This window comes from Musa acuminata, chromosome BXJ3-8 (genome assembly GCF_036884655.1).
Source record: "Musa acuminata AAA Group cultivar baxijiao chromosome BXJ3-8, Cavendish_Baxijiao_AAA, whole genome shotgun sequence".
Classification (NCBI taxonomy): Eukaryota; Viridiplantae; Streptophyta; class Magnoliopsida; order Zingiberales; family Musaceae; genus Musa; species Musa acuminata.
In genome coordinates this window covers 7,107,078-7,123,619 of record NC_088356.1, presented here as the reverse complement: position 1 = coordinate 7,123,619, position 16,542 = coordinate 7,107,078, and the positions used below count along the sequence as shown (strand labels likewise).

Sequence of the window (16,542 nt, the reverse complement as noted above, 5' to 3'; positions counted from 1 at the left end):
ACAACATTGCTTAGCAAACATTTGTTTGTTCAAATATTTTGCAAAGAGAACATAGAACAAGTTTATCATCAAATATCCCCATATTCATATCTCACAGAGTTATAAATCTACAAAATTTGTATGAATTTAGAAGATTAGTATGTCCTTTAGGAAATAATAATACCATAAGAAAAATGGATGTCTTAGTAAATGAGACTGTCACCAATGTCGATTATGAACCGAGAATCAACTTAATTTTCTTGTGGGAAACCTAAATGGACAAACTAAATTACCTGACAATTAGGATGCTGGAGATCTATCAGTTCAACAAAAGCCCTGCTGCTTTGCTTCCTTAAAAAGCATATCTAAAAATCTTATAAAGATCATTGATTGCATTAGTTGCCAAAGTGAATTTGGTGTATGCAAAAAGATGATCTTTTGCAGCAAGTCATATTTCATAGGAGTCCAGTGATGTCTGAAGTTTGTATCTTAGTTAGCACTCTCACACTGCTGTCAGATTGAGCACTGTTGTCATTTCACATGCTCGTTGCATATTGATTCAGTGTGGCTGATCACTTGGAAATCCTGTAGACTTCTCCATGTTTTGCTGTTCTTCATTTGTTGGTTTGCAGCTTTCCCTGAGTTCAACAGAAGAGCTGAATTGGGTGGAAAATGTGGCAGTATATTCAGCTCAACCATAATGTTTGACTATATGGATTTTTTTGTCCTCATAAGAATTTATGAAAAGATATATATATATATTATTAGTTAGATTAGAATATATTAATTTATATTATAATGTAAGTAAGGTTTAGTTGCCCCTTTCAACCATCTTTATTATCCCTTTAAAAAAGTTTTTTTTCCCCAGACCCCTAAAGTCGTACCTAACTCTTTACCTCACATTTGATGGGGAGAGGAGACGGGCCCACGTCATGAGGCCTATAGAACGGCGTGTTGGTCATCGGGTAGTAATAAGTGGTAGAAAAATTTAATGTCGTTGGACCATTGGACCGGTCCCGAACCCGGTTTACCTCTCATTACAAAACAAGGGCCGTCGATGACCATCTCCTCCTTTGGGCCTCGTCTTGGTTTTTAGGGTTCCATTTAGATATCTAATCCATAAAGGTGAGTTCCATCCTCGAGTTTCGATTCCTCCTGCCATCACACAGAAGCCCTAATCTTTCGATCCTTGAGTCAGTTTTCTTCTTCGTTTCGGATTCTTTTAGCAGGTCGTGTAGCTGGATTCGTTCCTATCGTGGCATTTTAGTGGATTTCTTGTTTCGTTTGCTAAGTTTTGACATATATGCTTCGTGTTCTTTCTTCTTTAATGTTTTATTGTTCGACGAATATTCTTTTCCCTTTAAATGAGATGTGTATTGTTCGACGGTGGTAAGATAGATAGATTCTTGTTACTGGAATTTGTACATTGGAGTGTAGATATAAGTATTTTTGGTCTGCTGGAGTTGATCTTTGACATAAAGAAAGTCTTTGGGGTTACTGGTTTATTTTCCCTCTTTTCCAGGAAGTCGTTGATTACAAATTTTTCATATGAGTGCTTAGTTTGCTAATTTTGACATGCTACTGAGTGAGTTTGGAAGAACACGTGCTTCGTGTCTGAATATATTATCGAAATTCTTCTTTTTTTAGATTACAACTAGTGGATTACTTCTCCAAGCTTTTTGGTTTTCTGTATATATCTTTCTGGCTGTATAAACTTCCTTCTGGCTCATTTTCCCTTAAATACTTGCATATAAAAGCTCACCTCATACTGCATTTACAGTTGTGTCCGAAGTAACTGATCATTTCTAAGTGATTGTTTCGTTGTCAATAGTCTTTTGTTATTGATTTTGCAAGTATTTTTTTAGTTATTTAGTTATAGTTCTTACAATATTTCTTTTCCATAGGCACAGCTAGTTCTGGAATGGAGGTCACAAATTCAGACAATTCACAGTCGGCAACATGTTCTTCCGATGTGGATCATCTGACAGAAAAGGTTGGACTGGATACAAAGTCTGAGTAAGTGCTACAGATTTTCTGACTAGAAGTTGGTTATATATATCGTTTTCCACTTCTATTCCAAGAATGATTGGGCTGGCCTATTCTTTTTTAGCTGCTCGGCTTGTGTATTCGTTTTTAAGTCCATGTAGGAGTCATTCAAGTTCTAGGTAAGTTTCCCCAAGCTGAACTGATTCTTCTCCGAGCAGTCCTAGACCACAGTAGTTTGGAAGTTTGGACTTAGATGGGGTTGGACATCACTACATGCCTTTTTTTCTCTCCACTGTATTTTTGTCACGATTTCTGATGCCAGCTATGGTTATTGTAGTTATTAGTTCACTGTGTAAGCTAAACAGAAAAAGACTAATGAATAGGGAAAGGAGATGGAGACAGGGTATGCACCACTGACTTGCTCCATTGGATTCTTCTAGCTTCATTAAGTACTATAACCTGTGGATTAGTTTAAGTAAATTTTCTTGAACTTATGAGACTGTAGTGCTATTTGCTTGTCATTTAACACATCTGGTGAAAGTAATAGTAAAGGAGTACTTTAGATTTCTCTAATTAAATGCATATGAGAACCTAGCATCAGTTTTTCATCTTTGCATGTGTTGATGAAAGTAAATTCATACCTTCATATCAGTAGATCAAGATAATTCTTGGATTGTATTCCTAATTGACACAATGTAATATCAATTAATAAGTAAATTTGAAAACACGATGTAATATCAATAAATAAGTATATTTAGACGAGCAATCAATTTATACCTGGTTTGACTTGGTAATGAATGGATATCCTTTCGTATTTTTGCATATAAATGCACTGCTTTTACAGTTTGACTTTTGAGCTCTTTGATTTGTACTATTAAATCATGTTGGACCTTAATCTTTGTTGTAAGTTTTTGTACGTCTACTTTGACATGTATAAAGTAGAAAAAATTTGTTATTCCAGTTTAACCATGTTATAAGGTTGAATATGGATAGGTGTTTTTGTCCACTTTATTTTTTTAGTTGTTGCAAGCATAAATGATTATGAAATCTGGTGACATTTTAACAGTTTAAATTGCCACTTTATGTGAACTGATCTCATCCATTAAGCTAACTGACCTCAAAGAATGGAGTTCTTTATGGACGTCAGTTTGGATTTCAACATTTAGTGCAACATCTTGTACTCGTATGTTAGAAGACAAGCTACTGTGAACTGTGATAATTAAACTCCAGTATTATGGTAGTTCTACATGATTATTATTTGTCATTATCACTGTCCTCTTCTCTGGTAATCTATTCTGAAGAAGTAACTTTAATTGGTCAGCCTCGTCAAATATCTTTGGATATATGTTTTATTAAATAAATTCACCTAATGCAATTATTTGAACTGCCATACCCAGCAGTCGCTAAGAGATCTTCTCTCTTTCTTTAACATATATTTTGCATATCCTTTTTAACCATAAGTGGATGATTTTATTGCTACTTTACTTCCCCCCTTCTGTATTCTTATTGAATTTTGGACATAATTGTAGGCAGGCAGAGGGAAAATATGATGTCAGTATTGAAGAAATTAGAAATATAATGGAGGTCATGGCGGCATCTGGAAAGTTCTGGTAGGTGGTTTTCATTCTAATTTTAGTCATGAAATTCTATGCTAATTACTATAATATGTGCGTGTAATATGTGCTGCCTTTTTTTTGGCCAGCTAAGAATCACAATACACGAAAACCAACATTGTGTTCTGTTTATTGGATGCTCAGAAAACTTCAATTTTCTTAGGGTGCAGCGGTATCTGATTCTGGGTTCACATCTTTGTTAAGTTATTGGGTTAAACACCTGCTCTTAGCATTTTTATATATGGACAGCTTGATAAAGAAAGCCCAACCTTCTAAGTGAGACCCAACTCAATATTCAAACTGGCAAAGATTTGTTACTCATGCATATGGTATTTACATTTCTCAGTTTCACAGCCCCTTTTCTTTTTGTTGATCTTTCGCCTAGTTTGCACTGACCTAAAACTTCCCTAGCTCATTGTGGTTTTTTTTTTGGACTATGTAGCTTTTCTTTCTCTCTTGCAGCTTTTCTAAATCGAGAGAGGATAAAAAACTGAAGTAATCTACTACTCTTTTTCTTTTTTTATCTTTGAAATCAATGCTTTTGTTAATTAGGTTTACTCTTAAGCAAAAATATTGTGTTATGCTGGTTTTAAATTATGTTTAGGCTTTTGATGTATGCATGTAAAAGGACTCAGCTATACTTACTTACCCTTTAAATGGTCATTTTTCACATAAATTTGATAGCCAACTAGTTGTGTTCTTTGATTGCATCGCAGGCACGACTGGGACATGTTGAAAAGCTTGCTATCATTTTGGATGAAGCAGGTATGGTTGAGGTATGCAAAAAATTTTCTCTTTAAGTTTATATGATATGCATAGATAATTTTGGTAGTCAATTGCATTGCTATTAGGATTGGTTGTTACAATCTGGATGATACAATCCAGATCAAAATGAGACTTTTTGAACTGGAACTTTCATCTTGATCAATATATGAAAATGTAAAACAATTCTTTTTCAAGTTGTGCATCTTGGATCGTGAACCTTGGTACCTGATTTGATTGCTTAAGCAGAATTAATAAGGTGGAAACTAGTTTATTGCAGGCTGCTTGTTAGATAGAAACTTAAAATAAGGCAGTGGTAACTTGCCCAACCCATCTTTTATATGAATACCAGTACAAGATTGAACTTGAAGTGGTCCACAATTTTCTTCTATTACCAGCACAGGATTGAACTTAAAATAAGTGGCCCACGTTTCTTTTTCCCTTAAATCTAAACTTCAGCCATTGGATTCATCTAAAAGAGGGGCCTACTCATTAAAATTAGATCACCCATCTTCTCTTTTATGAAGGAAACAGATCACTTGTGAACCACACGATGCTCTGTTTCCTTCATGGAACCGATAAGGTTAGTCTCTTCTTTTCTATTTAATCTTGTCTTAATTATAAAAAGATCAGACATCTTAATCTCAGCCCTTCAGTTAACTCGTCACTGTACCCTTCACCTGTGGAAAAAATAAAGATTTTGACATCCTTGAGAAAAGAAGGATATTCTTTATTCCTATATTTATATATTATCTACACGGCATAGATATTGTGAAAAATCTAGAGAACTCTTACAATTCATGATCCATTGACAATCCAATCCTTCTAATTGTAATTGATTCTTATCCGATCTTGATTCTGACAATATTATAGTGTGCTATATGTGATCTTGATACACTTTGAAATAACAAACTGTAAATACTAATTCGTGTTTGGAATAAAATATCTGAAGGTGTTGGCAGAATATCCTGAAGCCCAAATGGCCAGTGGTGATGGGCTGCAGAAGAGTTCTTTGGTAGGCGAAACATATACTGAGTTAGTGAAACGTCTGGATGAAGGTATTTCACAAAAATGAATCAATTTAAGTGTTGATTAATTCTATGTCAAAACTCATCATTATTTTCTTGTTTAATATTTGCTCAGTTCAGTGCTTTTACTGACAATCTACATTTTTTATGCTAGTATTGTAATGCCATATTCTTTTTTATGTTTTAGTTTTTAGAGCTGGTCGTATAAATCTGTTTGATTATTTTTTTGTGATTCTTTTGTGGTTTCACATTATTTTAGTTGATGACACATTATTTCTATTATGTGACCTTGCTGTAGTTTTTATGGCAAACATGTTCCTTTTTCCTTTTCTGGCAATTTGAAGCTCAAGTTTTGAGCCTCCAGTTTAGAGAATATAAATTTAACTGTGGGAGGAAGTATATTCACTTTTAAGCTACTTAAATTTTTTTTTCTAATTTCTTTGTCTAATTGTATTTTCTTTGATGTCTGGATATTAAAATTTTATGCTTCTTAGGTTTTTATTCTTTTATTGCATAATTTGGTGAAATTTTACTTCCATTTTGTAAAACACTTTCAAGTTTGCTATATGATGATGGAAATGCATAAATTATCTGATATCATTATGGAATCTGCCAACAGAAACCAAAATCTTATTTTTCATAACCAGTGACATGTTATAGATTTTAAGAAATGCGTTTAACTATGCTAAAGGATCTGTTAAACTTCATAAGCATAATACTGGTTGCTGTTGTTAATTGTCCTCTGTAGCTTCTTGTTTCAAACTTGACAAATTTCTTTCCTAGTTCTTGTTTTTCTGTTGAACTTTTAATAGCTTAGTAATTTTGAATTTACATAGAATCCCACCAAAACCCAGAAATGCCTCTGAACTTAGCTATCATTTGTGAATTTAATGACCAAAATATGCTTTGAAAGTGACCTGGATGCATGGCTTTTCACCATTTAGGCTCGTTCTTCCAACTGGGTGATGTGAACCTTTCATATATGCTCCTGATAATTGGTTATGCCATCAGAAGCCTTTCTTCCAACTAAGACTACATCATCTTTTGTTAGATTTACCGTTATTCATAATCAGGTTGTTCTTAACCTAGCTGAAACAAAGGATATTCCTTCTAGCTTTTAGGTTTTAGAGGGGTTTGGCATATGTGCATAAATTCAATATTTCAATATATTTATTCAATATTTTTTACATTTCGACTGATGCATTTGTAGAATTTCCGGGAAAGTATGGATTTTACATAGAACTTTGATGCAAATCTACTATGAAAGTGCCAGATAGTCCTTTTATCAGTAGTTCTTTTTCCATGTTTCATTTAAAAACAAGCTAACATATGTACCTATTAAGTTCTATTGCCTATCAATACAAGGGATTATGCTAAGCAGAGCTTAAGGATTTTATTAATTCAAAATTTAGACTATTAGCTTATAGCTAAAATTAAAGCTATCATACTAATAACTGGCTGGTTTAAGTTGCAATAAGCATGGTTCATTGTTTGGCTGCTGTTGTTTACCTTTTGCTGCATAGATATATATTTTTCTCCTATATATTTGTGATCCCTTGAGTCAGTTTAATCTAGTTACCTTCCTGAGATTTACACACAAAGCAAGAATTTGTGTCCATTTTTAAACGTCCTTTAAGTTGATTATTCTTGTGATTTATTAGTATGATAAACATAGTTAATATAAAAAATGAAATAGAAAATAAAAATATAGTGCAAATAGATTAATACAGATACAGCAAAATGAGATATTGTGATGTCTTTATCAATTGTCTGGTATAGTCACGCATGGTTTTCTTTGCCTTGCAATAGTCTTGATATATGGGAACACATGTTTAATGTGGTGATCTTCATTGGTCTCTTATATTATTAACTCGTTTTGTTGATCCCTTTATATATATTTATTTGCAGCACTTCTTAGTTTTACTGAAGGTCCTCCTTTTACACTGCAAAGGCTCTGTGAGGTGATTAGTCTTTTAACCACTTTATGCTTCTTGAAGTATATCAGATTGCTTTCTTGGCATGTCGTCTTTTCCCATCAAGTGAACTCTGGCATTGCACTGTCTGCGAGCTTATGCTGTGGAATTTTGCTTTTGACAGATACTCCTGTCACCAAAGAGCACATATTCAAATCTCTCGAAGCTTGCGCTAGCCTTAGAGAAGGTCAGTAGACATTTTCTTGTGTGTGTGTGTGGCTGTGAGACATTAGATCTGGCAGATGTCATTAGGAGATACATGCTAGCCAATATTGTGACTTTAAAGATACATATTCTTGTGAGTTATTGATTGTATTATTTTGGTTATATGTCGAAGTATGTCAATCCCATCTTAATTTGGTTTGAAAAATCAGTTGATCCCAATCCTGATCACCCCATCTGAATTGAGATCAGTGGAAGCTGATTCAGAACTGCTCATAAATATTGTCTGCAGACAATTGTAATCAATCTTGACATAAAAAAAAGTGAAGTAGAAAATTTCACTGGTGGACATCTTCAATAGGAGACATCAACTTTAGCTTAGGGATGGCTGATCGAAGATATCAGAGGATTTTTTATGCCTTGACAAAATGGGAGGGTGCTTAAGTGCCCACGGTGACCCTTCGAGTAATTGAAACTTAGCAACATCTTCATCAAATAGTAGTCTGTTGTTTTTTTATTCTTTATATAATACATGAATAACAAGTAGCTGTAATGTCTGAACTATTTGGAGTCAGCTACTTGTTATTTTTTATCCTGCTATTGAGTTTGGTAGAAGGCTACATCTCTAACTGAATTAGGAACCTATAAGTATCAATCTTAATTTTCTACTAAAATCTTCCTAGGCCTTTCTAATCCTAAACGATTAACCTAATCTTGTGCAAACAATTGATATGTTAACTGAAATTTTAAAATATTTTGTGGACATGCAATTATCATGATCTCCTGGTAAGTCAGTTGATTGAGAACTAACATTACGTGGATATTTTTTTGTAATAATTTTTTATAAACTACATTCAATGTTTAGATTTCAGGTTCATGGGATATAAAATTTTTACATTCAATTCCTCTTTTCCTTGTCAGAATTTGTTGGTGACTTCTACCTTAACTATGTGCACTGAACCTTATCCCGGAGAACTGGGGCAGAAACACAAACCTGGTAGGGAAAATGAGATTACCAAAGAAAATCCTGTACCAAATGGAGTTGAAACTCCTGTAGGTGACGGTGATGAAGAAATGACTGATGCCGAGGCTTCTGAATCTACTGATACTGCTGATACAGAGATGCAAGAAGAAAAGGCCAGTGAAACACCGCCCTGTAAACCTGAAACAGGATCTGATTCCAATACCTCCAGTGAAGCTTGTGCCACCAGTGAACAGCTAACCCCTTCAACTCAAGGTTGAAGCGACTACTGGGTTTGGTTGCGTGACAGTAGGTACAGGAAGAAGTTTGAAAGATGTTCAAACACTGGATGTGGTATTGGTTTCATGTGGCCCCACTAAGGGGTAGATATCAGATATCTAGATCGTTTCAAATCTTGCTTGCTGCTTTTGGATTCCTCAGTTTGTGCTACTCTTTCTGTGTGCATGGTGATGATGGGCTCATTTGTTACCTACCTTTCTTCTAATGGTGACTGGACAAATCTGTGCAATTCATTATCATTTAACCTATCCCGAGTATGTGGTTGTGGACAAAGAGTAGCCAGTTGACCTCAGTGAAAACATGTTAAGTTATCGGCATCCAAGTCGCCCAAATAAATGTTACACGTTTATAATGTCTCAATGTATGCCTCATGTAGCTGTGATGATATCTTGTATGAAATTTGAGTCTGTGTGAAAAGGAAGGAAATAGCTTTTGGTAGTAATTACTCATTCATGATAAAAATGTTGAGATTCACTTCTGTGGAAGGTGGAAACACTTTACTTGCAAATATATCTTGGTAACTGCGGCCAATGCTTTGCCAATTTGGCTATTTATTTATTTACTTATGAATATATGAAAAATATATATGAGCATTTCTTCTAGGGTGTGTGTGTGTGTGTGTGAGACTAATTAGTTCAGAGCATTTCATTGCTAGTCAAGTGTCAACCCAACCTCATCAACCTCTTGACACTTCCACCAAAAGATCATACAATTTGGAAATTGTGATTGACTAGAATAAAAAAGAAAAAAAAATTCAATCTTTGGTTAATATCAACAAATAGTTTTTGTTCATTTCCATGGAATAGTGGTTTCTTTTTCTTTCTTCCCCTCAGGCATACATGGGAGGCAAAAAAAGGACACCTTAGTGTACTGAGCTTGAATCATCCACCAGTCCAAAAAAAAAGGACCAAGCTCCAAGAAAGGCACACAGTGTGGTTGCAAGAAGCCCCCCCCTTTATCCACTAACAATTAAAGCAGCTATCAACTTTAACAAAAGCAAAGGAGGTCCAAATGGGCACTTGGAAAAAGTGGCTTCACCACAAAAAGTGCAGCATACTACAATTCAAGCATGCACAAACAGTATCCAACTTGGATTGAAACTTCCTCTTCACCAAAGACAAGCTCCTGTCGAGCTCCACATAATAATGCCTGCCACAAAAACCTTGGCTCTTCCACCATCCACTGAGTCCCACAGTCTTGCCTGTGAAGACTGGATTCAGTTTCTAGATCATATGAGGAATCTCTGGGCCACTAGAATCCTTCAATAAATGGCTTCAAAGAGACCCTACATGTCCTCAAAAGGCTCCAATTCCTAGGACTCATCGATGGTTTTCTAGTCCTCCCATGTCTCAAGTTCACCAGTGCAGCAACCAAGCTCAACGGATCATCAAGAGGTGTATGTATGTATGCCCTTCCTTGGAGAAACTACTTCAATCCTCTGCTTGACCGAGGATTGCCATGCGTGTGGACTGATGAGCTCCAGGCAAGTGTCACCTTGCAGTTTGCCGGAAATGCCGGCACGGCGGCCGAGTATTACAATTAATTATGTGAGTGTGATTAGTGACCATGTCCATATCTCCGTAGTGGAGAATAGTTAGAGTCAAGAGCATGTCAGAAAGGCATTGTCGAACCCCACCCATAGCATTAAAGATGCTGGCATCGCAGGAAGCTGATTGGAGATCTGTAAGCTACTGAAAGGGACAGGAGTGTATATTAATGGATTTCCTCTCAACCTTATGCTTCAAAGTGGATTCTGGCATATTGGACAGAGCAAATTATGAGATCCATATGTTTAAATCATATGTCATCCATATATCTCCAGAATAAAGTTTGTGCCTTTTTTACTGTATAGTCATTGTTGTTCTCATTCTGCAGAATATATATATATAGATTATTAGGTACAGTTTATAGGTCTGTCTCTCATAAATACAAAGCTTGATAAAGGAACATTTTTGGAATGATGAGGGAGAAAGAACTTGTGAAGGATTATTCATATAGAATTTAGATTGATATTAACTTTGGAAATCTGATGGCAAGAAGAAGAACACCTACTGAACTATTTTCTGGATAGATAATATTTCATGTTGAGCATTTAAAGAATTGAAACTTTGTGCCTATCTTTTGATGAGATTTTTCTCTAAAATAGACACTATAATACATAAATATAGCTATATGTATGCAATTCTGGTGTATGGGAGATAAGATTACTGGTGTAGATTAAAGTGTGTGGACAGGAAAATTGGTAGTGCAGTCATTAAACTATTGATCAAAGAGTGACAACTACAAGCATGAAGAAGATGTGGTGTGGATATAAATATATGAATGATGAGATATGTAAATGAGTGCTTTTGTAGAGGATAGATTTTATAATCATATAGTGTTAGAAGATTAAGTCTGCCAAAGTCCTACTTGTTTCTTTTATATATGATTCTTTTTTTCCTTGACCAAAATGAATTGTTTACCCAAAGATGCCACTTTGCCTCTAATAAATGCCTCACATACATATCTTTTTGCATGTAATTACACAGCAATTGGATATTAATAAAAATAACTAAATAGCAAGAAAATTATAATTATTATAAGATAATGATTTTTTTATTGTTCAAGAGAGTCAGAAATGTTTCAAAAGCATGATAAATTCAGATTATAGAGGGACAGAAAAAAATAAGTAGCTTGATGATATAAATAGTATAATTTCTCTTGTTTTCATGTCAGAATCACAAACTTTCTAGAGAGATCATGATGATTACATATCTACAACAGTAAACTTGTATGGGATAAGAAATTATTACCAATCATGATGATTACCAATCCTCATATATATATATATATGTATATATATATATATATACTTGAAACATTAAATCTTTAGTGTTGTGATTGATGGCAAACGAAATAGTTATAATGTTAATCACTTTACCCTAAAATAATTATTCTTGACATCTTCTCCAAGATATATGTGACACATGAAATATTCATGCAAATCTGGTCGCTTTCATGCCCAAGAACTCACACACACACACAAGTATCCATGAGAGAGACATTAACCTACCACTCGACGTACAAGATGGCAACCACAATCTGTGGGTGGTTTGACTCTCTCTCTCTCGCGCACTCTCTCTATCTAACCCCACACAGCTGTGGGTGGTTTGACTCTCTCTCTTGATCCCTAGTTGTTTTCGTGGTCTCCACACTCGTTCTTGGAAGAACCTTCGTTTCGTTCCAGCCTTTCCTCAAGCCTAACCTTCTTCCCCAACACCCCTCGCTATCCTTTCCACTTTAAAGTGTCGAACCGGAAACTGGTTGGCATGTCTCAGTAGTGGCCAGCTATGGCTGCCTCATTTTCCATGCTTTTGGTGCATCAGACAACTCGACCAACACCTCCCTCCTGCCCCCTACTTTGACCTCCGCCTCTTTTCAACCATGAGTTCACCGCAGAACTCCATGGTCATCAGGGAGTCTGAGCTCTCACAGCAGCACATGCACACGTGATGGAACTACAGGCATCGAAGCTTTGAGTGAATCAAAGATGAGAGGAAGAGAGAAAGGTAGGGGACCAACCTGGGCCTTGCATCATAATGCTCAGTGGGAAGGGTAGAATCATTGGCTGCACATCCACCATGCTCCTGCAGAACGAGGACACCAATAATGTGCGCTTCGGCCACGGCACGTGAGAGGCTCCTTCATGTGTCCTTCCCCACAATACATGCATCCGGAATCTGAAATGACCAAGGAGAAGCCTAACAGCTGAATCTTTGAGGTCTCCTCCCTTGCCATGGCGCTGCTCGACTCACTGTGTCCACCCACCCTCGAGGGCTAGCCATGTACGTATGTATGTGTATACGTACGTGTGTACGTGTATGTTTCAACCTATATAGGAATACTGAGAGGAGGAGGAGGAGGATGAGGAGGAGGAGGTGCCAAGGGGGGTACTCTTAGATTCTACAGGAGAGTTCCCAGCAAGTTTGACCACTGTGGACATGGCGGATAACATGGGTGGCAGCGTGGAGTCAGATGGGCATCATAACTGCGCAGGCTCGGCTTCGGGGGACGGCGGAATCAAGGAGCAGGACCGGCTGCTGCCCATCGCCAACGTGGGGAGGATCATGAAGCAAATCCTGCCCCCAAATGCTAAGATCTCCAAGGAAGCCAAGGAGACGATGCAGGAGTGCGTGTCGGAGTTCATCAGCTTCGTCACCGGCGAGGCCTCCGACAAGTGCCACAAGGAGAAGCGCAAGACCGTCAACGGTGACGACATCTGCTGGGCCCTCAACACGCTGGGTTTCGACGACTATGTCGAGCCCATGAGGAGGTACCTACTCAAGTACCGGGAGATGGAAGGCGATAGGGCGGCCACCGGCGGTCACAGCAACAAAGCGACCGGCTCTGATGCCGGAGATCAGGACGCGGTGGGCGAGCAGCGCAGGAATCAACCCTCCCCCGGTGCTCACTTGATGTTCAACGCCATGGAAACAAGTCATAACCCTTCTGCATCAAGGGGTTTCTAGATCTCCTTCTTCAACGCTAACAAGGTTAGAACTTGGTGATGAATCACAGCCAGGCTAAGAGAAGGATGACACCGGTTTGGTACAAGCTCAGAAACCCTGTGTTCTTGCTTTGCTTGTAAGATTTGTGTTGACTACGAAACCCACATCTTTACATTTCAAGCAAATTGATTCTTGAACCCTCTACAAGTCTTCTTAGATTCCTCACACGAAACAGGGAGAGGACAACTTCAATTCTTGAAGACATAAAATGATCACATGGTTCCTATGTTGTCACAACACCCTCGAAAGATACACATCTTTATGCAAAGGACTTATATGAAGTGAAGCATCTAATGGAAGCACACTGAATCCAAACCACTGTAATTAGCAAGCTTTGGATTACCATCTGCAGATCTGAACTGAGATTTCACAGTAGGATTTCATTGGTGAACTACATAACTATTTCAGCATTTAGGAACTTTATTTTCTTAGTTACTGTGTTCTTTCTTATCATTCATTTTACTTTTGTCTCCTCTGTAGTGTTTGATCACCCTGAATGGTATCATTCTAGCCTGCTGCCTCTTGAATCTTATGGTTCTTTTTCTTTCGACAACACAGAAGCATCTGCTGCTGATCAAAATTCTATGTTGTTCTTAGGTCACTGATTCTATTATTTTCTTCTCTTTTCTTGAGAAAAAGGGTGTGAAGCAAAGACCGAAAACTTAGGTATCTTCTAAGGCTTGCCAATTACAGTTTGCAGCATAAGCAGCAATCAAACACACATAATCTTACAACAAAATGAGTGGGTGTCTATTTCCCTAAGCTCCATCCCGGAAAGAACATAGGCATCATCTTTGCCAAGGTTACTTGGATGGTTTCATAGAGAAATAGTATCAGAATGACTGCAAGTGTTGATCTATGAGCTCCTTTATAAGAATCAGATTTGTTGGGAATAATGATCAGCATATGAACATTGATAATGGCACTGTGGTTTTGGCTCAAGCTGTTGAGAGAAACTGAAAGAAATTTCTCTCATGCATCATTCAATGTTACCTTCATTTTTGCAACTACACAAAACTATGTTGTCCCTCCTGCATTCAAATACCAAGGCATGCTCATACTTTGGTAATATCTCAAGCTGAATGCTATTTACAAAGTAGTACTAATTTTTCTTTTACTAGAAATAATTAACTTCTTAATGCATGAAATCCTATGCCTGTGTCTGAAACTAAAAAATGAAAATGCTTAGTGAGAGAATGCCTGTGATACCACTGTAAACCTTTGGCAAGCTACAAATGCATTCCAATATGTATGTGTTTTTTAGCTTGTGAGAGAGAGAGAGAGAGAGAGAGAGAGAGAGAGAGAGAGAGAGAGAGAGATCCAGCTGTTTACTGTAAGAAACTAGAAGGAAGATTTGGATACATTTTACTGGAAGTTGAATGTGCATGATCCCACAATTATGGTCCTACAAGGAGAAATTGATAGGCAGCTATGAGTTTCCTTGGACAAAGTGTCATGGTACATGAAGCATCACATTCTAGAAATCTTATAGATCTTTCTTCAGAGACTTCTGTCTACATATGATGTTGATGATAATTGTATGTGTTATGAAGAGTGCAAACACTTGTAGATCTGTAACAACACCATTTGGTCCAAGAAAACGAGAGAGTGCTAAAGCTTTTTGGATCAATTCCATCTTCCATTTTCTTCTATTTTCTGATCTAATTGTTCTTGTTTTCTCTATGTTAGTGTAATGCTTTTGCCAATATCCAGTTTACATAATAGATTTTGAACAGCTCTCACAAATGATCTCATGTTCATTAGGAATAGGGATAGATCAAGAAATAATAGCAGGACACAACTGTTCTTAGTTGGCTGACCACCCCATTTGTCTTAATATATATTTCAGCAGAACATGAACATAATTTAATCTTTTAATGTACCTGCTAAGGCAGTATCATTGTTCATACTATTCTTCTCTCTCTCTCTCTCTCTCTCTGGAGAAAGCAGCTGCTGATTTCTGTACAACCGTACATTCCATGGCCAGCAGATAAGATTGGCAGAAGCCTCGGTGGTGTGAAGACTCATCATGATCTCCTTGTCACACATGATGCAACAGTGTGAAAGTTGAACTCCTTTCTCGATTAGTTTGGCTTTGTATGTCGTCTTCCTCCGTGCATAGCAACGAAAAGAACCTCTTCTCCTGCAGCATACACACCTCCACATGCACCAAGAAGCAGCGAAGGTTGCAGCTTGGGTTTGACACTGGAGCCGACACCACAGCTTCAGCTTCAAGCCAAGAACCAGTTACAGTGAACTGCATGGCCATTTCAGCAGGAACAGCATGATCAAAAGGTATTCTCCATCGCAGAAAACCCTCATGGATTTGCTGACGTCCATCGCAGATGTTCGTATCCCCACCACCCACCATTCGATACAAATCGATAATGCCAATGCCTCCTTGTGTTTCAAGATCTGCATATTAGACAGTCTCCTACTTCTATCTGCATGTATTGTAAGTTCATTCTGTAGTACATATGCATTAGCTCTAACAATGACATGAGCTCTTTCTCATGACATTGTCCTCCAGAACATTTGTTTCTAGCAGCAAATGATTCTGGAGATATATATATGTGTGTTCTAAAACCAATACACAAAATTTTGGCTTCCTCCATGAGTTCTTTCTGTGGACATGTAGAAAACTTGATTGCACCCTTCACTGCAGCACCTTGGATTCAGCAACACATCAAAGCAAGAATCTGGGGGACACTTTAGTGCACTGGAATCTGCAAGGTTGTGTGCTAAAGAAATCCCAAAGATTCTTTAAATTGAGACTTCTCCATGGCTCCTGAGTCCAAGATTTAAGAGCCCTAGATGTGTCACTGACAGGTGAGGCCATCTTATATGTGCTCTTCCTTGGCAACTGGAGCAATGGCTTGGCCTGAGTAAGAGAGAGCAAGCTTTATGGTTTGCCACACACATGCATTGAGGTAGAGTTCCACTGATTGGTTGTTTTACATAGGGAAGTGTGATCTTGCAATTTACCAGAAATATTGTGGCAGTCATCGAGGCTTGTGATTATAATATTGTGATCATATCTTCATATCTCCCAAGTGGAGGACAACAAGACCCAAACATGCCTAGAAAGCACCGTTAGAATTATATTGGGATGGCTACACAAACACGTTTCATGCTTGAGCTTAGAAAAGCTTCAGGGTTTCCCAATCACCATCATGTTCTTCTCTAAATGGGGCTCCAAGCTCAAAACATGGAGGCCACCAGTGTTGTGAG

The 16,542-nt window shown here is 37.4% G+C and overlaps 2 protein-coding genes across 2 annotated transcripts; both read left to right on the top strand.

Annotated features, from left to right (window-relative positions):
* Positions 1-1,043: 1,043 nt before the first annotated feature.
* On the top strand, positions 1,044-9,151 carry LOC135646005 (uncharacterized). Its single transcript, XM_065165043.1, has 8 exons — positions 1,044-1,104; positions 1,884-1,995; positions 3,495-3,575; positions 4,295-4,343; positions 5,293-5,398; positions 7,277-7,329; positions 7,466-7,528; positions 8,425-9,151. The coding sequence occupies exons 2-8, from the start codon at positions 1,901-1,903 to the stop codon at positions 8,743-8,745; spliced, it is 768 nt and encodes a 255-aa protein (XP_065021115.1). The 5' UTR covers positions 1,044-1,104; positions 1,884-1,900; the 3' UTR covers positions 8,746-9,151.
* A 2,832-nt stretch (positions 9,152-11,983) lies between these two features.
* On the top strand, positions 11,984-15,661 carry LOC135646006 (nuclear transcription factor Y subunit B-1-like). The gene is made up of 2 exons (XM_065165044.1): positions 11,984-13,296; positions 15,302-15,661. The coding sequence occupies exon 1, from the start codon at positions 12,745-12,747 to the stop codon at positions 13,270-13,272; it is 528 nt and encodes a 175-aa protein (XP_065021116.1). The 5' UTR covers positions 11,984-12,744; the 3' UTR covers positions 13,273-13,296; positions 15,302-15,661.
* Positions 15,662-16,542: the final 881 nt, after the last annotated feature.

What these genes read in the sequence shown, in the direction of transcription:
- LOC135646005 (XM_065165043.1), top strand. Translation starts at nt 1,901, where the DNA reads ATGGAGGTCACAAATTCAGACAATTCACAGTCGGCAACATGTTCTTCC. An exon ending in TATCATTTTGGATGAAGCAG is followed by an intron (nt 4,344 to 5,292) that starts GTATGGTTGAGG and finishes AAATATCTGAAG; the next exon opens with GTGTTGGCAGAATATCCTGA. An exon ending in CACTGCAAAGGCTCTGTGAG is followed by an intron (nt 7,330 to 7,465) that starts GTGATTAGTCTT and finishes TGCTTTTGACAG; the next exon opens with ATACTCCTGTCACCAAAGAG.
- LOC135646006 (XM_065165044.1), top strand. Translation starts at nt 12,745, where the DNA reads ATGGCGGATAACATGGGTGGCAGCGTGGAGTCAGATGGGCATCATAAC.